Consider the following 13,261-nt stretch of genomic DNA (forward strand, 5'->3'; position numbering starts at 1 on the left):
AGTGATGAAGAACGAGGCGCGACATCACCGGCACCGCTGTCCTTTTGGTGCATTAAACACTATAAATCTGACCCCGTCTGATAACTGCAATTAATGCTTTTATTTTAAAAACGTAAATTTCAATGGCTGCAAAAATAAAGGGTGTTTTAGTGCATTTTCACGTTACCATAACATCACAGTGTTTATTTTTTTTTAACAGTGACATCCCGAATACAGAGAACCAAATTCAACGCTTAAGAGTTCAGCCGAGGAGAACATGCAAAGGAAAACGACAGGAAAACAAAGTCAGGAAAAGGAAATCGTTGCCACGTCGCCCTCAATCAAACTGGACTGAAAACCAAAGGATGGCTTAATAATAATAATCCTTGCATTTGATATAGCGCCTTACAACGTCTTTGAGATGTCTCAAAGCTCTTCACAGAATATACTGTTAAGTGAATTGACTGTATATTTTGTGGGTGAAACGCAGCAGCCAATTGTGCACAGCAGCGTTCCCCACAAACAGTCGTGGATTTTTTTTGAAGGGATTGTTACCCCTGGAAAGCGATCCGCCAATCGATGGGCAGCAATGACCTGAATTCCTTCTCCAGCTGCTGTTGGCTTGAACGTTGTGGCTGTGTCGCAGACGAGGCGAGGCCTCTTAGGGTTCCATCTGCTTCATAAACATCAATTGGGTTATATCGCTGCTGGGCTTAAACAAAACAAGCTCCAATTTAAACTGTTCTGCTCCAACCGCAGTGCAAACAGCGCTCAGCACGTACTGAAAGGTCTGCCACATGTGTCCAGTGATTTCAGGATTGGGCGCTTAGTAGCCCAAGCCCTTCCTGTGTGTGTTGTCCCACCGCAGTAAGTCATAGCTTAGCCAAAACACTTTCTGTGCTGTGTGATGGAAACCGCCATTTGCCTTGGAAATAAAGCTCAGAACTCTTTGCGCCTACAATTTCCATGAAGCATATTCAATGTTCATAAATGTTAATCAACCCCCAACTATACATCTCTTACTCATTCTCCCTATTGCTGTGTTTTTTTTTGGTTAGTTGGATGTGACACATGCAGAAACCCATCACTGTTGCTTAAGAGTATCCAAACCCAACTGACAATTCCATGCATCCCACCTACAGATAGAAATCCCAGAGATAGATTGTTGGAATGGGATGCGCTCTCTCTCTCCCCCTCTCTCTCTCTCTCCCCCTGGCGGGATGTATCCTGCGTACTTAATTCCGCAAAGTATTAGGCAGCAGGTTGGCAAGAGCCAAGCCTTTGGGGGAGCCCACAGAGTGCGCGTTGGGATAACTGCTGGAGTCTAACCAGCTCAAAGCACATAGCTTGCCATTGATTTTGCTGTCTCTCAAACTTCCCCCCTACTTGTCCAGCTAAGACCACACTACCTGTTAGGCCTTTGACGTGCAGGGTTAACAGCAGCTGAGTAGGATGACTCCCACTGTGTGTGGAGCGTTCAGATACAGTGCACAGTCACAGGAGAGAATGAGTGAGTGAGAGTCTAAACACACGCACGCACACAAGGAAGTAAAATTTTCAGATCGCACGCTTTCAAATAATCTCTAAATCTTTTTTAAAAGGAACATAAATCAGACGAACATAGAAGGGGGAGATAGATTCTCCAAATAGATAAAGTCGTTACCAAGAATACAACCAGGAGACAGTCACCAACAATAGAGACAACCTGAATGGGCAATAGCAGACAGAGGACAGTGCAAATAGTTCTCTGGTGAGACAACTTAAACTCGGTTCAGAAATAATGGAAACACAAGCTAAATTGGTTGCACATTAAAGTATTTGATGGTCACAGCACAGTGAAAGCTTCTAAACACTCCTCATCTGTATAGCCTTGAACTGAGAGGCTGACAGAGTAACCTGGAGAGGGTACCGGGAGGTGACGAGAGATTTTGCTGTGCCGTGCTTGCACTGACTAATAAGAGGACTGAATGGCCACAACAACATTGAGACGTTTGCAAGCCTCTGCTAACTGAGGGAAAGAAAGCTGAAGTTGTTTCTACTGCATCGATGCCGTGTAGGGTTTGCACCAACAATAATAATAACGCTCGCATTTGATACAGCGCCTTATTACGTCTTCGCGATGTCTCAAAATGCTTTACAGAATATACTGTAAAGTGCACTGACTATATATTTTGTGGCCGAAATGCGGCAGCCAATTGCGCACATCAGCGTCCCACGAACATTCGTGGATTGAATGACCAAATTATTATGATTATTATTATTTATTTGAAGGCATTATTACCCCCGGAAAGCGATCCACTATTTCCTGCTAGGTAAACAGAGGCGTGTGCACGGAGTAAACTTGCCCAAGGTTTCGCCCTGACCGGGAATTGAACCCGGGACCTCTCGCTTGCGAGACGAGTGCTCTGACCACTACGCTACAGGACTCCACATAAAACAATGGGATTCACGTCCAGTCAGTTCGGGCTCCCTGTGCAGTGCAGTAAGAAAACAGTCTAGGTGTCAGCGATGTCTGTGTGCTCTCTCTCTCTCTCTATATATATATATATATTGCTCAGCTTTCAGATAAGCTGCAGCTCACCAACCGACTCCGGTTCCAGCTCACACACGCCCAGAAAGTTCATGTCTTTGGTGTGGCCGGAGGATGTCCTGTTTGGTGTTGTCTGGTTGTCCTCGTCCCTTCCTGTCATCCCTCCTCCATTCTGCCGCTCCATCAAATGCAAATCTAGCCTCTTGAGCAGTTGTTTTGGGTTCTTTTTGGCAAACACTGACACCTCTGGGAGGGGAAGCAGAGAATACGATTGAAGCAGACATATACGAAAGAGAACATTATCAGTATGTTCTGTTCTGATCGTAAACCACACGCTTGCAAGTCGCGCCCACAAAGTGACGGTCAATCCACTTTACAGTATACCCTGTGAAGCGCTTTGAGACGCCTCGAAGACTCCATCCCAGACCCTTTGTCTTGCAAAGGTGTTGTGTAAATGTCGTGTGTTGTTGTGTTACAAGGATCTTAACGAGAGGTCCAACAAGGAAGCAATGAAATGCTTGACTAACCTTCCCTCACGACACACACAGTTTCCACAGAACCACCTCCCCTCGTCCTTACCTTTCAGGACGAAGCCAGAATCGCAGATTGTCTTGCGTTGCGTTTTCCAGATCTGGTAAAGATGAAGGAAGGCGGCCACATAGAAATCGTTCAGCACTGCCACCACCTGCTGCCGTCGGTTACACTCTCTGCACCAGCACAAACCACACCGACTTAGCAACACAGGAACAGGAGAAGGCTATTCAGTCCCTCCAGCCTGTTCTATTAGATCATGGCTGATCTGTAACTCAACTCCAAATCGTTTATCTGAGAAATGTTGACTTAATGTGAAGCATTGCCTCTCACCTCAACTGTCGCTCTATCCCCACCCACACCCCACCCTCCTGTGTCACTGACACTGGAGCCTGTTTTCCCAGGACCATTACTCTCCTGGGGGAGGGAGACAGAGGGAAAGGGCAGTGAGCGGGGTCTCCTTGGAGCTAAACTGGGATCAGAATGTCGGGAGTCAAGTCACTTTACAATAGATCCTGTGAAGCGCTTTGAGACGTCTCGAAGACTTGATGAGACGCTGTATCAAATGCAAGGATTATTATTATTATTATAACTCCGCGTTTGACCAGTGCTCGTGAGGAGCAGCCAACAGAAACAGACCAAGAAGGAAACAAGTAAAAAAACAAAGAGATTAAAAGGGAAAACGGGGATAAAAAATAATGTTTAGCAGATGGTTCAATTAAAATAAAGACGTAGGAAAATTACATAACGGCTGAAGCCAGGAATAGTTTCCGTATAGAATTCCGTGGATTCTGAACTATGTTCTGTATGGAATGATACCCAACGTGTGTGACCTTGACACTTACTTTGTGAGGCATTCCTCCCTCAGAGCCTGGATAGCCAGCCTGGTTATATTGATGGACATCACGCAGAAAGGGAAATTCTGCAGTGAAAGATAAGAGACAGTCAGCCAACAGTGGGAAGAAATGTGGCCACTCAATCCACGACTGTTTGTGAGGGACGCTGCTGTGCGCAATTGGCTGCCGCGTTCGCCCACAAAATATACAGTCACTCCACTTTATAATATATTCTGGGAAGCGCTTTAGAACGTCTCGATGACATGATAAGGCGCTATGTCAAATGCAAGGATTATTATTGTTAGTATTATGGAGAGAGTGACCAATTTTATTTGAGGGTTTGTCAGCCAGTACACCCGGAGAGAGAAACTCCCTTCTCTTTTCAAATAGCGCCGCTGAAGATATTTAACATCCACCTGAACAGAGCCCAGGTTTAACATCTCATCCAAAGGACGGCATCTCTGGCAATACACCCCCACCACCCTACCCCAGCGTCAGCTTAGACTGTGTGATTCCAAGTCCTGACGTGGGGGCTCGAACCCACAACCTTCCGATTCAGAGGCGAGAGAGAGAGAAATTCTCGGAAAGCAGATGGGTTTAGCTGGGGGTGTTCTCAGTCGCAAAACCTAAAGCCCTCACGAGCTCGACCACAGATACACCAAAGCACGCGGCAACAGGGACGTGTGTGCACTAACTTGCGTCTCGTGTTGCGAGAGTTTATAAATATCCCGAGCCAAAGGCAGAGTCTGCAAATCCATCACCATGTACAGAGGATGCATCAGGCCCAGGAATCCTGTCCCACGCAGATCAGTGCTGGGATCCAGGCCTGGAAACAGCACAAAAACAACAGGCTTCAGTCATCAACTGTGGTGACACGAGGAGCGAGAGAGAGAGAGACGTGGGGGGGAACTAGCTTCATTCCTTTTTAATCTGTTCACCAGGAGCCAAGTTTTACAATCAAAATAAACGGAATTGGAATCGATGGACACACTCCAATATCTCTGTGCAGCACAGCCCAGCCCGGCACAGCCTGACACTGCACCTCAGGAACATGGGAACAGGAGGAGGTCATTCAGCCCCTCGAGCCTGTTCTGCCATTCTATTTGATCATGGCCAATCTGTACGTCAACTCCAAGAGCACAGAGCAAACGGCTCCCAAGTTTACCTTGAAATCCCAGTTGTTCCCAGTGAGATCCGTATCGTGCACAGTCCAGCTTTGCCCCCATCAGCTTCTTGTATATTGTCTGTAGCACCCGCATGTGAACTTTCTGTGCATTATCCAGGCAGCCTGCACCCAGAAAACACAGCCATTTACACCTCCTTATGTGTGGACTCCTGTAGCTTAGTGGTTAGAGCACTCGCCTTGTAAGTGAGGGACCCAGGTTTGATTCCTGGGCAGGGTAGGACAGGACGAAACTTTAGGCAAGTTTCCTTACTGCACACACACGCCTCTGTTTACCAGCAGTCAGTAGGAACCCACCCGGCTGTTAGTTGATTGGTGGATCTCTTTCCGTAATAATTCCTCCAAAAGAAAAAATAACAATTCAGGTGCTCAGGCCTGGGTGACGACCAAAAGCCTCTCTGCCTTTCCCTGAGTGTAGAGAACCAACCCCCACTCTCCCCACCCAGTGTTGAGCTTCAGTAAGGGAGCTCTCGAGGGCCCGGTACTCACACTGTGCGATTGCGAACACCAGGTATCGCTCCTCCTGCAGCTCCTTGTGTAATCGGGGCGGCCCGAAGAGAAAGTGAGTGATGGCAGAGAGGCCGGTCCTTCTCACTGTTGGCTGGATCCTCTTCTGAAAATACACACAAAATAGCAGACTCCGTCACACCCAGAGCAGGTCTCAACTCCGCAAACCCAGACCCCGTCACCTTCTGCTTCTCTGCTCACTTGACGTGTCCTTTGGTTACACTTTGTAAGAGTCAGTGAGCGTGTTAACAACAACAATAATAATCCTTGCATCTTGATATAATGCCTTATCATGTCTGCGGCAGCCAACTGCTCACAGCAGTGTCCCACAAAGATTCGTGGATTGAGTGACCAATTTTTAAAAAAAACTTCACTACCCTGGAAAGCGATCAGCCAATCGACTAACCACCTGGGTTCCTATTACTGCTGGGTAAACAGAGGTATGTGGGTTAAGGAAATCAAACCCGGGTCCTCTCGCTTGCGAGGAGAGGACTCTGTTCCACTATCAATTGGTTGGTGGCAGGTCTTCTAATCCCATTTCCTCATAACCTCTTTTAGTTTATTTCCCCTTAAAACACCCCAATCGTCTCTGCTACTACTTACTCTGTACTCAGAAAGATCTGCGGTCTGAAAATGCTGAAGAGCCTCGTTGAAGGAGATGAGGGGTGTACATCCCGTTGTGTCGTCCAGACCTAAACACACAACAGTACAGTTGGGATGGTTGGACGGCTCGAGTTTGTGGAGCTCTTTTCAGTGATCCTCCAAGAAGATATTTCAGTGCCAAAATCATATAATCCTTTGTAACTGCACAAAGCAACTCTTACCTTCTCGGTCGTCCAACTGAAACCCTGAAAGGAAAGAACAACCAGACAGTGACATTACAAGCTGTGCGCACAAGCTGCTCCCTTTCAATTCTGTAGCAACATTCATTACTGGCCTCCCATTTCAGTTCAGTGTCATATTCCTTCCTCTTGTAGACAAGTGGCTGAAAATTGAGAGCGGCGGAGGGGAGGGAAGGGGTGACCATAGACACGGTCAACGAGGAAGGTCTTCAGGCGCGACCTGAAGAGGGGGAAGGAGGGGGTAAGGTGGAAGGTTTGGGGGGGGGAGAGTTCCAAAGCTTCAGGGTGTAGTGACTGAAGGCGCAGGTACGTTTGTCCTTTGTCTAGATTTCACAACACGTCTTCACCCCAGTCAGTGGTGTGAGCCTGTCCCTCGCACCAGTAAGTCAACTAACCTGAAGATCCATCTCTCACCTGTTTGTGCTGCCTCCAAAGCATCCCACTCAGCCTCTGCTTGTAACACCTCCAAACTCACCTCTGCTGAGCAAGAGAAGCAAACAAAAACAAATGGGTCGTCAGCAGGTTTCACAAATTGGAGGGAATGAGTGCTTTACATCACACGTAGTCACCGCTTTCATAAGTATATTAGGCCCCCATTTTGTGCCAAGCCACATGCCACAAACAACCATATAGAGACTGACCAATTTTGGTTGGGGGATTGTTGGTCAGGATACTGGGAGAGAGAGAGAGAGAGAGAGAGAGAGAGGAGAAACACCCTTCTCTTTTCCAATATTGTTACAGGATCTTTAACGCCTACAGACAACCAAGTCCCAGCTTCTGTCAAAGACGCTATGAACAGAGAGACTCACCTTTCTGTTCACACACATTGCCTCCAGCGGTGAGAGACTGTAAAAGACCATTTCTCTTCAATGCAGATATCTAGAGAGAAACCAAAGTGGATTTTAAGATTAAAAACTGTGAGAAAGGGAAATGCACAAACAACAATAATAATCCTTGCATTTGATACAGGGCCTTATCACATCTTTGAGCCGTCTCAAAGTGTTTCACAGAATCTACTGTAAAATGAATAGACTGTATGTTTTGAGGACGAAATGCAGCAGCCAATTGAGTACAAGAGTATCCCACAAACAGTCATGGATTGAGTGACCGAATTGTATATTTATTTATTTTTGAAGAGATTATTACCTACGGAAAGCAATTCACCAATTGACTAACAACCTGGTTCCTACTCACTGCTCGGTAAAAACAGTTGGAATAGTGATATGTGCCTAAGGTTTCGCCCTGCCTAGGAATCGTACCCAGGTCCTCTCACTTGTGAAGTGAGTGCTCTAAAGGTTCCTGCAGATTCCACCAGAATATCTCGCTTCTTATTACTTACCGGTCCAGATTTCAGCAGTGCTGTTCCATTGCACGTGTCTTCTGCCCCATGGGAGTACAAACACAAACCCAGCACACCCTGAAACACAGCGCAACAAACAGGTCTTCACCATACACACAACAGCAACAAACTGCATTTGCACAGCGCCTTTCAGGTCAGGAGGACGTCCCAAGGTGCTGGACTGTCAAGGGTTTGCACCCGAATCATCAATGTGTTTCCAGCACTTGCTCTGCTAAAGGGAAGTGTTGCTGTGATTTCAACCACCACCCCACCAACCACCCCCCCAATCACCAGAGAATTAATGTTAAGCACTTTCTGGGTTCACTCTCCTTTGAAGGACACTAAAACCTTTGCAAGCGCCCTCGAGTTGTGTCAGAAACACACTCCAAACACTGAGTGAGAAACTCTCCACGCTGTAACGGTGTCCCCGGCCCCTCGCTCCCAACCTAGCTGTACGCACAGGAAAGTCACAGTCATTCACACCTACATTTGTGCTGTTGCTCTGTTTCAGGAGGGGATCTGGTGCACAGTTCCATTGGCCAGGGCAGTTCAGCACCTGCATGGAAAGAAAGCAGTTACTACATGAAGATTTCAGTGACTAATAGCACCAGAGGAGTTTCAGCAAACTGTGCCAGCAAACACAAAGCCCTGTGGCTGGCTCCGTCCATCAAGACGCTGGGCTCTCAGGCTTCACACCACAGGGAAGAGCAAGCTTTTTGGCCGGCCACAATATGAATATTCTCGATTGAATAATTTTTTGATTTATACCCGGATTCAATCAAAAAAATCCTTCAAAACGCAATATTGATTGAATGCGGTTTCAGCTAAGATCGTGTGAATGTTCAGTGGGGTGGTGCGGGGGGGGAAGAGGTCGGGGGGCTTCTTGAGGATATCTCAGGAGCTACTTCTGGTCTGCGAGCCATGAGTTGGCCACCACTGGTGCAGACACTCAGAACCGACTCTGACCTCATTGTAAGGCAAGCGCTCGGCTCAGTGTACACAGCACTCAGGCCAGACACTGATCTCACTGCTGATGAATGAGGTTGAATACTTTCAACTAATACTTTCTGGAATTAGGTAAGCAGGATGCATCCCACGACAGTTTGTTGGACACTGCCGTCTGCAATTGGCTGCCACGTTTCGCCCACAAAAGTCAATTTACTTTACAGTATATTCTATGATGCGCTTTGAGACGTCTCGAAGACATGATAAGGCGCTGTATCAAATGCAAGGATTATTATTATTATTCACGTACCTCCTCCTTAAATTCAGTCCTGCGGATCTGATCTCCATCCATTGCTCACACAGCTTCCTGTATGGAAATGGCCTTGGTGTTTCTCGGGGATATTGGGTAGGCTTCTGGCCGTAACAAGTCACAACTATGGGGGTCGGGAGTCTATCAAAGTCCTCAAATCCCCACTCGACAAAGTGTTAGGAGTTCAGGCTGGGAGGGAGCCAGCGCTGGGGGTATCTAACCCTTCCCGGTGAGGCTAATCACGTTAACCTGCACCCAGATCAGCTGGCACAACATCTTGGCGGTTACACAGCCCCCAGGCACACTAGGGGGGACGGGGTTCACTGCTCACATCGGCTGCTGCTCCTTGTTCAGTGGTGGAACAGCTCAGCTCAGGATGTCACGACTTGAGATAGCACTGGGTGAGCTGTGGTGATAAGCTTCCGCCAGTGCCTCACCCACACAGCCTGAAAATGAATTGAAACAGAGAACATAGTTATATTATTTGCGGGTTGCGCTTGGCAAAGGGAAAACTTATCTTATTTCTCTTACTTTATTTTCGCCCAAACACACACTCCTCCTTACAGTCTATTCTGTGAAGAGCTTTGAGACATTTCATCAACGTGATAAAACACTATATTAAATGCAAGGATTATTATTATTACTCAGGCCAGAGGGATTTCACCTCGAGTCAGAGAAGCACAAAGAGCACACCAGTCAGCCTAAACCTGCTGCACTGCATCTCATAAAAGATGCAGATCTCACACTCACAACAATCAACAGCTACAAGCTCTCATTAAACTTTTACCCCGACACAACTTATTTATAAGGATCAGGAAATAAATCCTTAATTACTGCTCTTGGATCAACCCTTTCATTAACGTTAGATGGAGCATATGTATGTACATGGCTTGATGTTGTGCAGTTGCAAACGAACAGAAATCCTGTATCTTCGTGGTTAGAGCACTTGCCTCGCAAGCAAAAGGTAGAAGGTTTGATTCCCGGGCAGAGCAAAACCTTATGTTTCCTTATTCCACATGCCCCCTTACCTGGCGGTAAGTAGGAACCTGGTTGATAGTCGACTGGCAGATCGCTTTCTGGGAGTTATAATCCCTCCAAAAAAAAATGTGGTCACTCAATCCACGACTGTTTGTGGGACACTGTTGTCCGCAATTAGCTGCTGCGTTGCACCCACTAAACGCATCACAGTATATTCTGTGAAGAGCTTTGAGGTGTCTCAACAACATGAGGCACTATATCAAATGCAAGGATTATTATTATTGTAGCAGATGTAGGAGGACATCTCAAGCCATAAAACGCTCACTGTTCTGCCAGACATCTCGGAGTTTACACAGCAGTCAGTAACAACCCCATCCCCCGCCTGCTCAAGATGCCAAGGACCTGTTCAAAAAGAGAAGGGAGTTTTGCTCTCTCTCCCGGTGTCCAGGCCGACCATACCCCCCCCACCCCCCACCGAGACAAAATCAGTTACTCACTTCACGGCTGCTTGTCGGACACTGAAATGTGCAAAATTGGTGCCTGTAAAAGATGGTCATTACACTCTACAGTGAAATCCCGTGAAGCGCTTTGAGACGTCCTCCCGATGTGACTGGCGCTGTATCTAATGCAAGGATTATCATTATTATTCTCACTGCAGCAGTTGGATTCGGAGGAACATGTGATGCGTTCTCAGCCTGTGTCTGAGCTCAGGTTTACTTCAGGTCATTGCTGCACTTGTCATCCCTTCTCCAGATACCTCGCATTATGTCATCGCCAGCCTATTAACAAGCGGCAGCAGCAGTCAGGAAACGCAGCAGACATTTACATCATCCAGTCATTTACTGTAACTCCGGTTGTCATCACAAACTATACGCAGAATATATATATACACACAATAATAATCCTTGCTTTTTTCTTTACAATATTTTAAAATTTACTTTAATAATAATCATCCTTGCATTTGCTATGGCGTCTTATCACATCTTCGAGACGTCTCAAAGCGCTTCACCAGAAAATAATGTGAAGTGAATTGGCTGTATATTTTGTGGGCGAAACGCGGCAGCCAATTGCGCACAGCAGCGTCCCCACAAACAGGGGCATCCTGCTTACCTAATTCCGGAAAGTATTAGTTGAAAGTATTCAACCACATTCATCAGCAGTGAGATCAGTGTCTGGCCTGAGTGCTGTGTACACTGAGCCGAGCGCTTGCCTTATCGTGAGGTCAGAGTCGGTTCTGAGGGTCTCCACCAGTGGTGGCCAACTTGTGGCTCGCAGACCAGAAGTGGCTCCTGAGATATCCTCCAGAAGCCCCCCGACCTCTTCCCCCCCCCCACCACCCCCCGAACATTCACACGATCCCAGCTGAGTCCGCATTCAATCAATATTGCGTTTCCAAGGATTTCCTCGATTGAACTGGGGCATAAATCAAAAAAATTCAGTCGAGATTGTGTGTTTTGTGGGCTAACCACTATGCTATGGGAGTCCACATCTGACAGCACAGGGAACATGGAAACATCATGACAGACCAGATAACATCAGGCATCCAGGAAATCAACAGGTTGCCTGGACACCTCTACTGAAAGCAACACTGAGTGTCCTGTGAACAAAGAGATGCCGAACTATTTGCCGTCACGCAATACAGTTGACAAGCAAAGGGCTGACAAGGAAGCATCGAGACTGGGGGCACAGATGCTGGAAGCATCGTCGCGAGCAGGGTTCAGGAGCACTTGCTCTTGTACCCTGGTTGCCATACAAAAAGAGGCCGTTGTCTAGATTTTGGTGGCCAAACGTTCACGCACTTTGTGTACATCTGTGCCATTCTTTCCACACTGGTGTCTGAGAGAGAGTGTGTGTGTGTGGTGGTGGTGGTGGTGGTGGTGGGGGCTCTGTTCCCCCAGGGACAGAATTCTATTCTCACAGCCTGAGGAGAAGCCAGATGAGAACCTGGAGGCTGAGGAGCCCTGCCCGGCTGCCCGGCCTCCCGGCTGCCCTCAAACTGTAAAATTTACTTCAATTGGCTGCTGTGTTTCACCCACAAAACATACAAGTCACTCCGCTTTGCAGTAAATCCTGTGAAGCGCTTTGAGACGTCTCGACACCGTGATAAGCCCGATATCAAACGCACGGATTACTACATATCATTAATAAATGCCGCGAAGGTGACAGCCCAGGAAACAAGAGAGGAGAGACACGGGCCCCGAGCCGCACGGCGACAGGCAGTCAACTTGGCTACTGTTACTGAATCAAACACTCGCCTCGCAGGCAGGAGGACCAGGGTTCGATTCCCAAGCTTCCTTATGCCACACGCCCCTCGTTTACGTCGCAGTGAGTAGGATTCCCGGTCGTTAGCTGATCCACGGATCGCCCTCCGGAGGCAATTAATCCCTTCAAAAAAAAAAAAAATGCGGTCACTCAATCCACGACTGACTGTGGGTCGTCGCTGGGGCACAATCGGCTGCCGCGGTCCCCCCCCCACCCCCATAAAATACAGTCACTACACTTTACAATGTATCCCGTGAAGCGCTTCGAGACGTCTCAAAGCCGCGATACCGAACGCGAGGATTATTGTCATTAAAAATATCCACAGACTTTACAAACTGTCCAATAATACTGAACTGTGTGGCATTAATCCTCGATATCCCCAGGACATGGCTCCCCTTGTGACAAACTCCGGCTTTTATGACACTCGCTGAGCCTTAACTGTGTGTAAACTGTAACATTAAAACATTTTAAACTGTTAATTACCCCCAAAATGATGTTCTTTACCTCTCACTCTCTCTCTCTCACTCTCTCTCTCTCTTCAGCTCCAATCTCAGCTGCTGTTTAACACAAGACCGGCAGTGCGCGTGCGCAGCTCGCACGGCTCGCCGGGAGTTGCAGTCCACGTCACGCGGAATCACACACCACCCCCCCCGGCCCCGGACAGGACTACAACTCCCAGCGCGCACCGCGGCGGCCCCGTCTCCTTACGAGACGCTGCTCCGAGACTGGGCGACGGAAGCCGACAGCGGTCGAACCTTAAGCTTAACGCCAATCGCGAAACTTAATTGGCTTCCTGTCCAGCTGCTATAGCCATGGCACCCAACCCAACCCAACCGGTGGGAACCAACAAAGGTCCCAAGACCAAATGAACTCTTTCCTCTCCTTCCTCCCCCCCCCACCCCCACCCACCCCACCCAAAATACAGATTCACGGAAATAAGGTGACAATAATAATCTTTGCGCTTGTAATCCCCGGTTGTTAGTTGATTGGCAGATCGCTTTACGGGGGTTAATAATCCC

General features: G+C 47.7%; 1 protein-coding gene across 2 annotated transcripts; it reads right to left on the minus strand.

Annotated features, from left to right (window-relative positions):
• Window positions 1-2,367: 2,367 nt before the first annotated feature.
• elmod3 (ELMO/CED-12 domain containing 3) lies at window positions 2,368-9,448 on the minus strand. Of its 2 annotated transcripts, none has more exons than XM_007907421.2 (13): window positions 9,003-9,448; window positions 8,235-8,303; window positions 7,748-7,825; window positions 7,218-7,287; window positions 6,823-6,885; window positions 6,391-6,414; window positions 6,170-6,258; window positions 5,549-5,672; window positions 5,042-5,164; window positions 4,572-4,702; window positions 3,886-3,962; window positions 3,089-3,216; window positions 2,368-2,755 (listed from the first exon to the last, which is right to left on the minus strand). In XM_007907421.2, exons 1-13 carry the CDS (start codon window positions 9,042-9,044, stop codon window positions 2,541-2,543), a joined length of 1,233 nt encoding a protein of 410 aa, XP_007905612.1. In that variant the 5' UTR covers window positions 9,045-9,448; the 3' UTR covers window positions 2,368-2,540. The 2 variants fall into 2 exon arrangements, with proteins under 2 accessions (XP_007905612.1, XP_007905611.1); XM_007907420.2 differs by having other exon boundaries at window positions 6,823-6,888.
• Between the last annotated feature and the right edge of the window lie 3,813 nt (window positions 9,449-13,261).

The sequence above is a fragment of the Callorhinchus milii genome, unplaced genomic scaffold (assembly GCF_018977255.1).
Source record: "Callorhinchus milii isolate IMCB2004 unplaced genomic scaffold, IMCB_Cmil_1.0 Scaffold28, whole genome shotgun sequence".
Lineage (NCBI taxonomy): Eukaryota > Metazoa > Chordata > Chondrichthyes > Chimaeriformes > Callorhinchidae > Callorhinchus > Callorhinchus milii.

Excerpts from the sequence above, each read along its gene's own strand:
- elmod3 (XM_007907420.2), bottom strand. The coding sequence starts at position 9,044 with ATGGATGGAGATCAGATCCGCAGGACTGAATTTAAGGAGGAG. Across the intron at positions 8,304-9,002 it reads GGACTGAATTTAAGGAGGAG|GTGCTGAACTGCCCTGGCCA; the intron begins GTACGTGAATAA and ends CTTTCCATGCAG. Across the intron at positions 5,673-6,169 it reads CAGATCTTTCTGAGTACAGA|AAGAGGATCCAGCCAACAGT; the intron begins GTAAGTAGTAGC and ends GTGTATTTTCAG.